Source organism: Python bivittatus, unplaced genomic scaffold, assembly GCF_059951505.1.
Source record: "Python bivittatus isolate LINGU-HERP-01145 unplaced genomic scaffold, Pbiv_v1 ctg000590_np1212, whole genome shotgun sequence".
NCBI classification, from domain to species: domain Eukaryota; kingdom Metazoa; phylum Chordata; class Lepidosauria; order Squamata; family Pythonidae; genus Python; species Python bivittatus.
The window spans coordinates 3952822-3970121 of record NW_028277086.1 but is presented as its reverse complement, the minus strand read 5'-3'; the positions used below and the strand labels follow the sequence as shown (position 1 = coordinate 3970121).

General features: G+C 40.3%; 1 protein-coding gene across 10 annotated transcripts in view; it reads right to left on the bottom strand.

Moving 5' to 3' along the window:
• Positions 1 to 17300, bottom strand: part of TSNARE1 (t-SNARE domain containing 1) — a 311118-nt gene that overhangs the window by 129633 nt on the left and 164185 nt on the right. For all 10 annotated transcript variants that reach the window (XM_088148899.1, XM_088148893.1, XM_088148901.1 and 7 more), the window contains 2 exons: positions 11210 to 11284; positions 9622 to 9678 (listed from right to left, as the gene is read on the bottom strand). In XM_088148899.1, the coding sequence (XP_088005025.1) occupies positions 9622 to 9678; positions 11210 to 11284 (132 nt within the window). The remainder of the gene's footprint in view (positions 1 to 9621; positions 9679 to 11209; positions 11285 to 17300) is intronic.

Sequence of the window (17300 nt, the reverse complement as noted above, 5' to 3'; positions counted from 1 at the left end):
TTTCACAAGCGCGGGGATATTAAACTGACCTTATTCCTACCCACAGTCCCTGCAATGAAATTTTGCCAGAAATTGCCTTGATCATGCCCCATGGGACAGCAATTCTGCTGCCAATGTCTCTAAAAGCTAAATGCTGGCCCACATCAGCTCTAAATGTTTCTACCTTCTGCACTTGGATGTATTGACTGATATCATGTCACCTCGCACTGTAAATAAATTACCCATTTTTCACATCTATTGTCACCTTGAAGGTATTTATAGAGTGCAATCACTTCTCTGGCAAACCCTCTTCTCAAGGCTACATAAATTTACTTCTTCATTTTCGTCTGTGTCTCCTGCCCCAGGCTTCAAAGCTATTTTTGCTCCATCATTTATTGAATACATTCTCTTTTGATCTTTCTTAAACTGCCATGTGATCTTTAAGAGCAACATTGCTTTATAAAGATACATTGGTATATCTGCCCGGCTTGGTAAACTTAGGTCTATATTATAGAGGATCTCTTACCATCTCAGAGGGACTAGCCCTCAAGGTTGTTACCATCCACCCTGGATGCACAAAAATGATGAAATTTCTACATCAGTTTTCTGTAGAGCTGGACCCAAGTTCAAAATTCTCCACCAAACATTGTGAGCATCGAAATCAGGGGAACCATCTCTCTTTATTTCTCCTTAATAAAGAGGAATTCTCCAACTGTTTCTCAAGGGCATGACTACTCCCTTAGCAGTGACAGTAACAAAACTAGTGAAAAAATTCCCTCCAAGAATCTTCTCTTGGAAGCATGGACAATCCAGGGAGGATGTTGACCATGAAGAGAGGATGTTCTAAATAAATGCAAGAATACTATCTTCCACAAATGAGAATTTCATTAAAGCTCTCTCCTCCTCTGAAGGAATTTGAAAAACAAATCCTTTGTCCTCCAGTGTCCACCAATGGTCCTGTTCAAGCAAGTTTGATCTACAGCACAGGGAGAGACCAGGTTGTTGCAAATAGATCAAACTGAGATTACAGGGCCTAGCATTACAAGCTAGATAATGGTCATGCTAATCAGGAACTCCAAGAGTTGTGATTCAAAGATTTCTGGAAAGTTCCATATTGAGAAAGGTAGGAATAGGACCTTGGTCCATCATGATTCTGCAAATATTTCTTGCAATGTACGCAAGTGTTGTGTATTTTATTTATTTATTCACATTTACATAGCCGCCCATCTCACTCTGGGCAGCGTACATAAAAATAATCAAGAATGTATAAAAACCATTAAAAACAACCAATTTAAATTAAAAAAGGATAAAACAAATAAAAAGCAAAATGGCAGAAAAACAAACAGAGAGTGCATTCCATTAACCATCATAAAACCATCTAACAGGCTCCACATTACCATGGTATCCCCAAGCTGGTTGACAAAGTCATGTTTTAAGGGCCTTCCAGAAGGCCAACAGGATTGGGGCCAACCTCATATGTATGCAATATGTGCAAATGAGTATACAAATCTAGAACCAAGAAGAAGATTTTTTGGTGATGGTGTTGGACATACTTTATAATAAAATAGATGATAGATAGATAGATAGATAGATAGATAGATAGATAGATAGATAGATAGATAGATAGATAGATAGATGGGTGATAGATAGATATTGGGGACTCATTTAAAAGAGATGGTCTGATTATTCCTTATGAAAGAGTTGTAGAAACAGGAAGCCCATGGTGCACACCCTATGTTGTCTGATTTGATACTATAGGTCAAAGGTACACCAGCAGTAAACTTCCAGATGATGCTTGCAATGGCCCTTGAACATCTTGTCTGGGGATCAGGAAAGCTAAGGATAACTTAAGTTGTAGCCTTCAAAACTTCTAGAAAATTATAGGGCTTGTTTTATGCAAATATAATGACAAGCTTTCTGAACCTTGGCTCCCAGATGGTTCTGGATAACCCATCATCCAAGAATCATGGTCTTGCTGGCTAAAGATAAGTTTTATTTTCTTACAACATCAGGGGAAGGAAAGGTGCAACAGGCCATTGTAGTATATGACAAGCATCTTCTCTTCAGTATTATAGTGCCAGAGAAATACTGTATATTGAGTCATCCTGGAGAATGGCAATCAGATGCCCTCCAGTTTTTGATCTACACCTCCAAGCATCCTGAACCATTGACAATTCTGGATGGGGAAGTTACTGAGTTGACATCCACAGACATCTAGGATGGGGAAAGCTATCGTAAGCAGGACTAAAATGCATCTAAAGCGTTTTTCATATTTAAATGTAGTCTTATAAATGTAAGTTGTGGCCAACACGGGGCCAAGGGAAATTCAGTTTGGAATTTCCTATTCAGCTATGAAACTCACTGGGCATTCTTAGGCCAACTCCAGCAAAGAGGCTTTGTGGGGTATAGATGCGTGTGAGTGTGTGTTTTGGAGAGCAATACACACACATTATTCTTTGGAGGGAGGGGCATCTGGGTATAGCTGTATCAAAATGAGCAAGATGCCAGATGTGGTGTTATGACGCGAGCCCCACCCTAAAAGGAGCAAGGCTTGCATCATGACAACACAACCACTATCTTGCCTGTTTTGACATCTCCCCATAGATGCCCTGTTTGGAGAAAAAACACAGAATAAATTCTGTGTGTGTGTGTGTGTGTGTGTGTGTGCCCCTGTCCTCCTGGAATGAAAGAATTAAGTGACAGGCTAACAAATACTAATTACACTACTGTTACCTTGTAAATACAAACAGTGCTCTGGCAATAAATACATTCTTTTTTAAGTTAGGAAGCAGACTTTTGCAAAACCATACAAAATAAACAAATACATCACAAGGAACTTTCATTTCCACTCACATTTTGGATTCAATAAATGCACGTCGCCTGCATCCCCGGATGAGATGGGATACAGGGAGAGTGTTTCACCCTGACTGGAGAGATTTTCTAAAGTGCCACTATCTCAAATAAACAGCCATTAAAATAAAATCAAGAATAATAAATACAGAGACAAGAGGCCATTGGGGATGTTTGCATGCTGACTTTGAAATCACATTGCTTGATAGATTCCTCCTGTTTCTCTGCCTCCTCAGGGGTGACAACCTGGACATCAGAGCTCTGAGTAAATTCTTCTAATGTGTTGTTAGGGCACTAATGGATACAATAATCACTTATATGATGTATGGTCAAAAGCTTCTTTGGCATACGGGGCTATGACTCTTTCATTCTCCAGTTAACCCAGGTCTGACAGCTTGCATGGATTATCTGTGGCCATGAATGGAGAGAATGTAATCAGCATTTCATCTGAAACAGAAATGGCTGGGAGGACAGAGGTCATGCTCTGTAAGTGGAATCCTCCAACAGGATGGTCATATGGAATGTCAACCAAACAGTCTTAACAAATCTGGAAATACGATTGCTAAGGATATGCTATGGGGTGGGGAGGGCAACTTAAGGCTCCCCAAATGGCAAATGTGCCCCCAGAGAAATCTTGAATAAGACAGAAGATATAATCCTTTCAACTATGTTGTTTATCTGAAGGAACAGGTAAAGCCTCCTTCAGGTCAAGAGTGACTCATGGTGACATGGACACGGCTATGCAGCTTTCTTGGAAACAATATGAAAGAAGGTTTGTTGTCATCTTCTTGGAATTTCCTGATGTCTCCTTTACAAGTACTAACCAGAGCTGACCCTGCATAGCTTCTGACCCCAAAGAAGGACAAGTAGGGGCTGCCTCCATTTGGGGAGACAACCCTTAAGGCCATGTCCCCCACCCCAATATATCATGCAAACTTTGCAGTGACTGGCTTGCCTGTTCTATCAACCTAGGGTTGCCAACTGAACCTGAAAAGATTCTCCCCATCCTCCAGATAAATATGTGCACTCACCTCTGCATCTCACTGCATACACACATATCTGCACATTTATATATACCTGCCAGAAGGACCCTCCCCCACTGTTTCAAGTTAATTGCCTGTAAAATAAGGTGGCCCATTTATAAAATTGATGGATCCTCCATTTTATCTTTTATATACAAACACTCTCTTTCTTCCTCCCAACAGAAGAGGAGAAGGAGGAGGAAGGGGGAAGAAGAGGAGGAGGACGAAAAGAGGGTAGGAGGAGGAGGGAGAAAGTAGGAACAAGGGAGGAAGAGGAGAAGAAAGCAGGATGCAGGAAAGAGGAAGCAGGAAAGATGAAAAGGAGAAGAAGAGGAGGAGGGAGAAGGAAACAGGAAAGAAGAAGGGGAGGAGGAAGAAGAAGGAGAAGAGGAGGAGGAGGAAGCAGGAAGCAGGAAAGAGGAAGGAGGAGAAGGAGAAGGGAGGAGGGAGGAGGGGAAGGAGGAAGCAGGAAAGAGGAAGAAGGAGGAGGAGGAGATGGGAAGAAGAAAAAGAGAAAGAGGGTTGGAACAGCAGGGGTGGAAGGGAATGGGCAGCTGTACTAGGAAGAGAGGGAAAGGGAGTGGTGGAGGAGGGGGAGAGAAAATTGGGCTGAGACAAAGGAAAGGCTGGAGAGGGAAGAAAAGGGCGAGATGCCTCGTTTGGGTCTTTCCAAGGGTTAGAATTCCCCAGGAAAGGAGCTCTCCCAAAGTGGCTGAACTTCAGACTGATCTTTGGAGACATCCACTCCCTGATGATTAATCCAGGGGAAAATTGTCCCTATTGCGTAAATAGGTTCACATTTAAATTAAACCAAACGTCATCTTTCCACCTTCTCATTCCCTTCTTTCCCCTGCTCCCACCTACTCGGGAGCCCAGGATCAAAGTTGGAAGCGACAACCTTGTACGGATTTATTTGAAACGAAGTTGAAGGCACTTGGGCTCAGGAGTTCTCTTCTGATTACGAATCGATAGGCAAAGAGCAGAGGAGACACCTCCTTCCCCTTTCATTACACAATCAAAGGGAAGCAGGGTGTTACAGTAAAGAAACACAAGAGACCCTTTCTGAAGTTCTCTAACTCCTTGTTGTAAGAGAAGCTGAGAAGAAGATTTAAGAAAAATGGGAAAACAACTCCAGAAAGAGTCGGGATATGGCCTCTCCTCTTGTGTACTTCCCAATTAATTATTTGGGAGGGAAATGGTTTCTTCTGCCAGAGAAAACTGCCATCCCTGGACAGATGTCTTCAGGGGAGGGGGTCAAAATCTTCAAGATGGTGGGTGCATTATTGCAATGAAAGCCCCACTGCTTTTGCATCACAAAGACCTACAAACAAGTCCTGATTTTGGTTGCATCAGCCATCTTGCAGATCTTGACCCATCTGTCTGCAGACACCCTTGTATTCTGCTTTATTGGTCGGGGAGGGGGGGGGGGAGATGAATTGGCCTTTTTGAATGCAAAGACATATTTCTCAAACAACAGCCTTGGAGGTTAAGGGGGAAAAAGCGGGGAGACCGTTTAGCCCCCTCCTCACTTCATTTCTCTAATGAAACAAAAGTTCACATAATTAATTGCTATAGAAAACGTGATTAATAAAAAGCTGCCAAGGATATTCTGCCCGCTACTTCCAATTTGTTTTCCAGCTCCAGGTTTCGTATGCAGAAAACACTTTCAGTTCTGAAATCGTCTTTTATTGAAAAATGGTTGATGAACAACATGCATAATGCACATTCCTTCCCGTCTTGCGTGCGTCCCCTGGGGAATCAAGAATATTCTTTTTTCGACTCTGTGGTTGTTCCTCCAGCATATTTACATTGTGAGTTTCGCAACGAAGGCATCATTATGTCAATAACAACAATTTAAGCATTAATGGTTCTGGGCAGAAAATATTTTATTTGGTGCACTATTAAAAGAAAGGTGGGGACATATGTCATGGAAATGTTTGTATTATTATTATTTCCTTCTTCCAGAACCTTGTATTTGGAAGAAACCCAGATAGAAAAAGATGAGAGTTTCAGGAAAGAAAAACAAGACAATGGAAAACAGAGCCGTATGAAGGAGCAAAAAGAGTGAGGGGGTATGCAAGCATTCATGGGGTTGCTAATACTGAATTATTTCTTCAAAGAGACTTGCCTCCCCGCATTCCAAATTAATCAAATGCATTTCAATTGCAGATGGGAAAATCATTCCCCATCTCATTTTGGCTAGAGAAGCCCCACAGAAGGTCCAGGAATCAGGGTCATACTTCTAAACATGTCCATCCAGGAAGAAAATCTATCAGTAGACCTACAGACAGAGGGTAAGAGTTTGTCCATTGCTTGGATCTCCAGCAGGATAGGATGCAATTTCTCTCCCTAAAAATGATGGCACTTCCCTCTCCAGACACACACTGTTTCAGATGCTTCCAATAAGGTTGGATAACAGATTTCAGGCTTTTATAGAACACTTTGGAGAGGTCAGTAAATTTTAAGACAGGTAATATTTCTCCCCCATAAATATGTTTGCAGGTGGGTAGAAGAGAGAGAGAAAGCAGGTTGGAAGCATCTCTTGATCTTGTCAGGATTCAGACAATAAGAAGGGTCAGACAGGGTTGGTACTTAGCAGCCCACTATCCAAGTCTGTATAGGCTAGAGAGGAAAGTCAAGCTAGATGTGGTGATATGTCTTTCTTCAAGCTATGGAAATATTTTATTGGCCATCTCTAAATCTTTGCGATCTTGGACTCTATCTGTTTAAACAAGCATGGAAGTCCTCTTGAACGAATGAAACCAAATTCCATCCTCAGAAGCCTTTCTCATCTTTTATGGATAGACAGTCCATTTTTCACCTCTTCTTCCCTATTGGTCCAGTACAACCATGCTCTCCACAGGCCTGCATGAAGCATTCCCACAATCAAATCAACATTTGCCTTCCCTTCCAGAATCCGAATGGTCCATTAGCTTCACATATTTGACAGCGTTCCTACCTGAGGAGTTAAACACCAGCATTTAACGACATCCCAGGAGCTCCATTAAGGGGTGGGGGTATGTGTGGGCTGGAAATCAGAAATCTGAGACAAGCAAGCAAGATCCAGCAGCCAAGTTTAGAGTCAGGGGTCTTCTGGCAGCTGTGAGCAAATGGCAAAAAATAGAAAAGTATACTCTCACCTTTTCCAAGGAAATAAAGGAATAATTTGTTCTCTACTGAGCCTTTGTGTCAATGTTTCATACTTCTACTGAACTTCTTTTACTAAGCTCCCACCTTTGTGAGAAGGCCTTCAAAAGAGTAGGCAATTCCATCGGGTTTGAAATTGGTATTTTTCTCTTCTGCACATTTCCCTAAGCTATATTTAATTAGGATTCAAATGGTGCCCAGAGAGCACTTGGGACTTAGAGGAGTTTATCTCTGGTGGGGTTTTATTTTAACAAGTTAAATAGCATGAAAGAGGAATCTATGCAAACTTAGATTTTTAACGATGAATTGATGCTGAGAGTCGGCACACGCTTGCTTTGAGCACTGCAAAAGTGATGTGAACAAGAAAAATTCATAGTAGCAGGAACTGGTTATGAATTCCATATGTATGCACACCCATTAACTGCTACTGAGTTCCACAAATACCATTTTGATTTATCTTTATAAATACTCTCTAGCTCTTCCAAGAACTTCGCAGAACTTCCTTTCCTTTTCTGTTGTCTCCCCCTTCTACTTCCCTCAACTTTGCCAGACAAAATCACTTTTTCTAATCCATCAGCCACTTGTATCACTTACCCAAAATATGTGAGTTTCTGATGAATATTGCCACAAGGGAACCGTCAGCGTTATTCTGATTCACGACTCATTAACTGCCTCTTTTTTCAGACCATGTTGCTAACTATCTCAACAGATAAACTACCTGTTTTCGTCTTCTTCCTCTCAGTCTTTCCTAGTGTCTAGGTCTCACTGCTGGGCATGGTTGCTGGAAAGACTACAGTTTTAACTCATCTGATCTTTGTCCTTATCCATCGTGAACTTGCCTAAATCTTTTCCTGCCTTCCTGTTTGGGCTTACTCTCCAACACACAGTTCATATATAGGTAAGAAATGAGGGATAATTTAAGATGATCAATCCTCAGTGTGGAAGGCAGACATCTTTAAGAGTGCTTATTGTGAGACAATCTGAAGCAGAATAGGGTGGTCATCAATAACCCCTTGAGTACATTTACACTCAATTGACCAAAAGGCATGGAGGTTGCTCAGTCATCAGCATGGAACATGCCTTCCCAGCAGCATGTTAGGTAGGGTGTGTGTGTGTATGTGTGTGTGCATGTGCGTCTTGACAAGATGACACATGCCTGCAACCCGAGCCCCACGCCCTTTGTGCATACAGACAAAAGGGAGGGGGTTGGATCACAACGTTACACTCGCAGTCTTGCCGATTTTAACTTCTCCCACAGACAATCATGCACCTTCAGCAGTAATATCTGTTTCAATGGACCCACAGCTACTGTTGTGTGTGTGTGTGTGTGTGGGTGTAATCTCCTCCTGAGGTCCTGCCAAAATGTGTCTATCACGTTAGACAATAACAGACAAGATAGGTGAGTAGTTTCAGCTGATATAGGCCAGCTTTCCATGCCTCTGAATGCACAGAATCAGACAATCTCAAAATAATGGTATTGGATGTGGCTCCTGAGACCATCTAGGAAGAGGAGTCCACCAGCTCTCTGGATCATGGGTTCTACTGTCAAGCTGATTTCGCTGTTATATCCCCCCCCCCCCCCGCCACACAGTTGACTGGAATCTGCCACCCTCTAGTTTAAATCCATCATTCTGGGTCCTGCACTCAGAGGTATGGAGAACAGGTGTTGGCCTTCTTCTGTGGGTCAACCTTCCATGTATTTGAAATATGTTATTATAACCCCACCCTTAGATATTTGCTCTCAAGACTAACACCTCCCATTCCTTCCATCTCTTTTTACAGGACCTGGTTTCTATTCCTCTAATCATCCTTGTTGCTTCTCTGAACCTTTTCCAGTTCCTCTGAAGCTTTCATATACAGTGGTCTCCAGAACTCAACATAGTAAGGTAGGGTCTAACCAACCAACACATAATAAAGGGGGACTATTCTCCTTAGTGTTTTCAAACCTATGTTTCTGTTAGTGCAGCCTAAATCTGTATCCCCCCCCCTTTTTTTTTTTCCTTGGTAGCTAGATCAGACGGGTGACACATAATGTGTAATATACTATTCCAGAACTGTTTTCACAAGGACTGTCCCCAAACCAGGTTTATCCCACTTGACACCTACATGTTTGATCTCCTGTGAAATACTTTGCATTGTCCTTGTTATGCTTTTCAGCCCATTTCTCTAACATACCAAGATTGTATTGAATGTATTTCTCACTTCAAGGGCATTTTTTAAACTATGCTTTATATGGATTTTTATGATGATGCCTACAGTGAGTCATCATATGAGATATGCAGCCATATAAGTCCCATAAGTAAATAAACAAACAAACAAACAAACAATAATCTGCTTCTAACTAATATCTAGGGTCAGTTTTGCATTTGCAGCTTTCCTTAAGTGCTGCTAACTTACCTCCAGTCTCATTTATTACCATATAAAGATTTAAAATATCTTGTGTTTCAGGCTTTGATATGGGGAAGAATGATGAGAAAAGGCTGTCAATCCCTTCATAGGGAAGGAATAAAAGAACCCAAAGCACTTTGAATCATATAAAACTTTATAGAACACAATCAAGAAGGAAATTAACAGTTGACCAAGGAGTTTGAAAATCATTCTCCTTGAATAAAACGGTACTTACCTGCTTTCTACTTCTCTGCCCGACCGGAAACAGAGCTTTGGATTTCTCTGCAATTTTCTGCCAATCCAGAAATAATAATAACAATAATGACAATGGAATAATGATAATAATAACTATTACTATAACAGCACCAACAGTATCATTTATCAGGATAGAGCTGAGATGCCTTAGAATTTGTTTACAGTACTCATTTGCCCCCCCTCCCAAGAAATAGAGGGAAAAATGAGTCAGCATTATGGGAAAGCTTTAAAAAGGCTTTTGAGAAATTTAAATTTCAAGGACAGGGTTTCAAAAGCAAACTCGGTGCTGAAAAAAGCGACAGCTGTGAGTGTGAGGAAGTGCCAATTTGCCACTCCATCCTAGCTCCTGATCCCACCAGGCCATTTGCAATGGATCATTTGGGCACAGTGAAATGTATTACAAAAAATAAATATATAGGTAGAAAATCACATGTTTTGCACCAGAGACAGCACATAAGGAACAAAAGAAACTGTTCTTGCTGGCTGAAATAGTGGCCGGGTAACGCATAAAGCTTCCAGATGCTTCAACATGATGTACATGGAACCTTGGAAGCTGGGGGGAAATGAACCCAAGCAAAATAAAAAGCCGAAGTCTTTACATTAATTCTAATAGAGACAGAGGTGGGCAATGCCCAGGGAGAATGTAGTGTCAGAAGGAAGTAATCCACCTTCTAACAAATCAACAGACTCTTCCAACCTTGCACTCTGAAGACAGGCTGGAGTTTGTCCCATGCTGGTTGAGGATGGTCATGTTATCTGGGAAGGTGGGAGTTAAGGTCTACCCTAACTTGGGGATAACAGAATAGGGAAGCTGCACATTGAGATCTAACTTCATTGCAAACTTTTGATAGTTCTCCCTGTCCAGGTGGGTGGGTAGGACCAAGTTGGAGAGAGAAGGCCAATCCAAACCAGAAAACATTCTGCTTTCAGGAAGAAGTTCTGACCTTAGGCTTAGTAGATAAGATTGCCACTATACATCAGAAGGCTCTACAGCAGTGTAGACCACATGGTTAAAAGAAATATTCAAAGTATGATATATGGGGATGGACAGAATACCACTCTTTCCCTACACTGCCTGCTTCACAACACAGAGTCCTGGCTCACATTGACAATGAACTTATAGTTCTTAGGGTGGAAGTGCAATAACATGACCCATGGGCTGCGCATACTCAGAAACATTTGTTTTTATGGTGCAGAGGTATTTGTAGGAGCAGAACGGGGGCCTTCTGAATGAGTTACAAAGCTGAGAAAGGGATGTTACATGATCTTGTGCAGCTTAAGATGTCTATGGCATCCTTTCACACACACATGCACCCCCACCCCCACACACATGCACCACTAAGGCCCCTTCAGGACCAGCTCCCCTCTATAGGCTTGTGGCACTCCATAGGGCAGTAGAGGTTCTGCAGCATGAGATTCTCATCATTAGGATGAGGTGTTAAGCAGGGCTGTGATGTGCATAGGACAATTTAGACTGTCCTTTAGAACCAAGGTGTCAACAAAATTTTATAAAGAAATAGATGGCAATGGACTCCTCTCTATTCCAGCATCCTTCCTGTCTCTTGTACCTTTTGTATCGTTCCATATCGTTGAATGGCATCAGAAAGTTGGTTCTTCAGGCGATCTAACTGAAGTCGTTCTTGCTGTATAAGACAGAGAGATGGAGAGGGAGACATGAGCAAACACAGTCAGCACCTTAACATGCCTTACCATAATCATACAGAGATAAACAAAGAAAGGCTAAGCCCTCAATTCTTTATAAGACCATTGGGTGAGTTGGGTATTGTCAGTCTTCAGGATGGGAACCAAAACCCTCCTCTACCTCTGGAGGTCAGTGTTTTTGTAACTCCTCTATTTTCTTCAAATAAGTATCTACTAATGTGGTGAATTACTCAATGCAGCTGGTGAGGATACCCAAATAAAACTGGTAGCAGGAACAGCTTTATTCATACAACTCACTGTTCTATATCTAGGATGTCTACTAAGAATGTTTTCACATAGTCACAGGTCCAATCAAGAACAGTGTTTTCTGTAGGTGTCCTTCTCCTGGGTAATTATCCCTTAATGGTTGGACCTACCTGTCTCTTTTGACCTTTAGGAAACTAATGGGAGACATTACTGATTAGAATGCCAGAAAAGGACTGAAACCTTCTAGCTGACAAGATTTCTAGTTGACCTTAGTCCTATGCGCTTCAATCTAAAACAAGCAGGATGAAATATATGAGGACAGGTAACATTTTAAAAAAAAATAGAACTGGTGATATAACAAAAACAATTTTGCTATGGAAATCTTTTGGGGTAGTGCAACAATCAAATTTTTCAATGAGTTTTTGTGGTCTTTTCTTTTTAGAGACGGATGTGTTTTTAAATTGATTTCCATTTGGCAGATGTTTATGAACCATCTTGAGGATCTTCCTGGGCCAAATCTTCCTTTATCTGAGCTCTCATCAAACAAATACTCATTATCAGTGAATAAGGTATGACTAAGATTTCAGATTTCATTATTTAAAATACCAAAGATTGAAAGATTAGAGAAGTACATTCCGTTTCCTTCCTAGCACAGTAAACCCTCAAGGGCGTCTTGGTGTGTACCATCCACAGATGCTTCAAGACACATGTTGCCATTGCAGCTGCCTGAATGGTGTTCCCAGACCAAATGTACAGAATTATTGGACGAGCTGTTGCCAAATGATTGGAGGCTTAACAAGGATGTACCTTCTCAAGACAAATAGAGAATTTCATTTACACTGAAGCTGGAGATGAATATGGAAGTCAGAAGGGCTATCCGGGGTAAACACACATTTGGTGGCTTATTTTTGAACAAGAGAAATCAGCACTTGCATGGAAGGTTTTGGTGGCACAGATAAGGATCCAAGTCTGAGAAGATAGGGCAGTGGCAAGTTATGCGAATGAATTATTAATCCAATCTTTATAAGGTTCAGTAATGATTTTTTTGGCATCATTTCCTGGCAATAGGTTGTCCCAGTACTGAGTTTAAGTACAGAGACATGTTTCAAATTTCTCCATTAGCCCTGTGAAACCTGCAGTGGCCATCAATCTTAGATCTTCAGTTTTTCTTCAACTCCCATAACTTCTGGCCATTAACCATGGTGGCTAGGGAAGACATTAGCTGCAGCTTAACAACAGCCAGGCAGGCAAAGCTGGAAAATAGGAGTGCATAAAATATTTTACCCTGAAATGTTCTTTATGCATAATCCTGCCAAACACCTTGGTTTAAGGGCAAATCTCTTGATTTGTGCATACAATGGGCTATTTCAAGCACTTTTGGAAGCAATCAAAACAGCTATTTGAATCACTTCCATGATGTGCAAGATGGCCTATTTTCAAACCCCAAACAATAGTTTTCCCCTTGAAACAGGACATTTCAGGGTATTTTGCATACAAAATGTTTTGAAGGAATCATTTTACACATCCTTGTTGGGAACTTTGGAATTAGGAACCCTAGGTTCATAAGAAGCAGACCTGCACACATGTACATTAGCCAATCAATATATTGAAGAAGTGACTTGGTTCCCATAACATCATAAATTTGCTAGACGTTTCAATGCCAGAGCACTCCCTTCCTTTGTTTCTGTGATAGGTTAATAAATATATCCTTCTGAATTTGCAAGCTGGCAACCACAGCTGTAAACAGAATTCACATTCGGACTTACATTGGATTGTTCTAGGGAACAGAATACAGAAAACATGTGAATTATTTAGAAAGTGAGCTGCGCTCTTATCCATTGTTATTTTGATATTTTGACCAACAGCAATTATCTAGATCAGCCATTCTTAAGCTGAAGTTATGTAGATAGCTCTGTTGATATGGTGGAACTACAACTCTCAGAATGATCATTAAGTATGACCAGTGACGGCGAATTAGGTGTGCGTGATTCCAACATACATCTAGGACACGAGATTGGGAACTGTAGTAGAGGTCCTTCTTATCATCTGCTTTTCAGTCTGAAGATGATGAAGACAAAACCTAGAATCTTTTAATGCTTCACCACTAAGCTATGCACTTCCCTTTCATAGAGTCCTAGAGTTTAGATGGGACACTAAGGTCATCAAGGTCAACCTACATCCAGTTCAGGAATCAAATTAAAACATCTCAGACAGGTAGTGGTCCAGCCTACTTTTTAACCCATCCAAGGAAGAGAAGCCCACCAGTTCTCTGGATCATTGGTTCTACTCTCCAGCTGTTATTACTGCTAGGAAGTTATTCCTAACAATTAATCTGAATCTTCTTGTAGCTTAAATCAATTATGCTGGACCTTACAGTCTGTCATCACAGAGAACCTTCCCTTTCAGAAACTTGCAGAGTGCTGCTATAGTTCTTTTATCAAGGTTAAATATTCCCAGTTTTTTTCAGTTTCTTATCATAGAACAAAGCTCATCGGGTGGGAGGTGAATAGAGATTGCAGTAGGGGGGAAGTAAAGTGAATGCCACCTACCAACTCATTTACAATCTCTTGCCTGATTTATGCCACCAAAATAAGTCTAAAGAATTCTCTACTACCAAATACCTAGAAAATAAAGAGATGCCCTTTCACAACTTCTTGTTTGTTTGTTCAATGCATTATATGGATTGTTTTATGCATATAGATATTTATGCATTTATTTACTTATCTATCCATGCCATTAATTCACTATTCATTAGTAGCCAATCAATACTGGACAAGGCAACAAGAGAAACCATATGAAGCAGAAGCAACATGATCTACTGATTCTGTAGGCTGACAATGCCAACAGTGGCTTCTAACCTGGCTTATTTTGATTTGTCTTCCCTAGTGAAATTTGTAACTCTCATCCAGCTTTCAGCAACAATAAAAAACGAAATCTTGTTATAAATACTATTTGAATTGGATGAATAATAAGAAGCAATATTGAAATTCATGAACCATGGGGTCAAAGCTGGTTTGCGTCCTCCAGATCTTCGGAAGTAATTTAATTTTCAAAAGGTTCCCATTATAACACAGTGTTGGTACAGATGTAATTAATGGAAATCCAAGCAGCTTTAAATATCTGCATTAAAACCAGTGGATTGTGGGAACAGATCAAAACGAACCTTGAACTAAATGTTCTCAGTGAACTTTCTGCTCAGATAAGTGAATGCAAGACCAGGTTTCCGAGACCAATATGTGATATTATCATTTTCTCCCATTTCTGACTGTTAGTAATATAAGAACATAAGCAATGCCCTGTTGGATCAGACCCTTGGCCCCTCCAGTCCAGCAGTCAGTTCTCACACCTGTCCAAGGAAGCCCATGAGTCTCTCAGCAGATGGCCTTCAGAGACAGTCGTCCTGCCATCAAGGCTAAGAACCAATGATCTCCATAACTTGAGCCAGCGTCACATCTCGTGGTAAAATGTTCCATTGTGACTGTAAGCAATCTCGCTCTCAATCCCAACCTTTCACCCAGATGCATCATGGGTAATTCCTAGAGCCCAATGAACATGGTTCAGGAGACGAACAGGAGCAGATGAAGCAAGTAATATTGTTACTACAAGCTAACCATCATTAGCATTACACAGGCTGTGACCACAATTGCCTTGCAATTTCTCCAGCATTTTCTTCCCTTGCCAAAGATCCTTCTATTTCTCCAGCTTATGCTCCAGCAGCTTGAAAAGATGTTAAGTAAGATATTGCAGAAATAGTTCAATAACTGGGAGTAGGATTTTATCTCTATAAATCTATCTCAAGAAAATTTACATTGATGAAAGATTTGATAGAAGAATATTTTACTTATGTAAATCCATCTCATGAAAGTGTACATTGATAAAGAGGCTTGGGACTAGAATATTTTATGATTTGTGAGAGAAAAGGGTGATCTCTCAGGTTATCTGTCTGTAAGTATCTGTCAAACATGAGATATGCACAATGGTGTAAATATTAGATTAAGAAGAATGTAAAAGGCCAAGACATGCTAAAGATATTTCAGGTATCTGAAATGGACAATTCAATCTATCCTTATTCATATTATCATTTCAATAGCAAAATCTTGACAAGTTTTGATATAGTAATGCATTCATAATGTGACTATGAATGCTGGGCCACATTAAACTAACTTTAGACTCCTTTGACATGACTTTTACCTGTTTTAAACTATAAAAGAAATGTGCTTTAATTAAAAAACAAAACAGAAAAAGACAACTAGTGGCCTAGAGAAAGATTTAAAGATGAATTTCAGACCACAAAGTTTGATGGTGTATTTCAAAAATTCTTACATATCCCCAATAACTATTCAATTCATTGCTCAGTCAAATCAAAGATATGCAAAAGGATTTTTGAATATGAGGATTTTGTTCAAATCACAAAACTGTGTCCCAGAATACATTCATTCGTTTTTAAGGTGTCACAAGATTATTGATCACTTATGTTCTACTTCCATATCATATCCCACTGAAGGTCTAGTGTATCATGATTGATTTAATTCTCAGAGGTGATTTCAGATAAAAAATTGCCTTTTTTTCCTCCAAACTCATGAAGGAGAATGGGTTTGAAAAAGACTAGCTGTAAGTCTAGAGTCAAGAAATGATGCTCTACTCTGGAAAAAGTTCATAGAGTTTCAAGAATAAGTGCTCAACAGACCAACTTACTTTGTAGATGGGAGAAAGAATACAGATTTGACATCAAGATTTGTAATTATTTAAGGACTGCGGAGGAGGAGGAAGAGGAACTCCAAACAATCCATTAAAAAGAAAGCATCAGAAAATCTTACAGGTTGTTAAGATGGAACAGTGTCTCATTTTGGAACATTACTGTTTCTTTTTTTCACAAACACCTGTTGTTGTTGTTGTTTAGTCATAATGGTAGGAGTAGTAGCAGAAAATAAGATGGTTGCAGTCCAATTTTTCCTCTTGTAGTTTTGGCTGTTTCTGATCCTGATGAGTGCAATATCATTACAGGGTCAGGAGCTGTTACATTTTAGTCCTTTATTTTTATTTCTATTTTTATTACTTCTTGCTTTGTAGTAGGGCATGGTGGTTGTCTTCATTTGCCTCCCCACTGGACCCAATTTGTCTCAGAACATGACTCTGGATATATGAGAAACAGCCAATTTCCTGTATCTTGATAAAAGATTTTGAGATAAATAAGAAATCTTTTATTTTTTTCTCTCTCTCTTGCTTTCATTTGGCCATTCAGCTTGCTGTGTCTCTACGAGAAGAGTTGGAAAAGAACCCCCTCCACTATAATTTCTGTTAGCACATTTTTAAAGATCATTGCAAGCTTTCCTCAACATCTTTTTTTGGGGGGAGGGGGGTAAGTAGCTTCTTTAATCTCTGTTCTGGGAAGGGTAGTAGGGTCATCACACGGATGGGAGATTAGCAGGCTATAAACTAGACTAGAAAGTCAAGAAAATGTCTTAGCAGCAGACATTTCTTCCAACTGCCCAGAGTTACTGGGAGTCAGGCAGCAAATTTAATAATAAATTAAAATTAAATTTTAAAAATGGCAAACCACTGGTGTACTGTTGCCAAGGAAATGATGTGGTTACATCCATGAAACAATCTCTATGAAACACCAGGATGCAAATCCAATTTGAGGGCATTTTTCCCTTTTAGCAGATTTAATCTAGTTTTCCACACATTTGCACTCTTCAGATCTCTTAAAGCTAAAACTCTCAGAATTCCTTAAGTTGTCATGATGGCTGG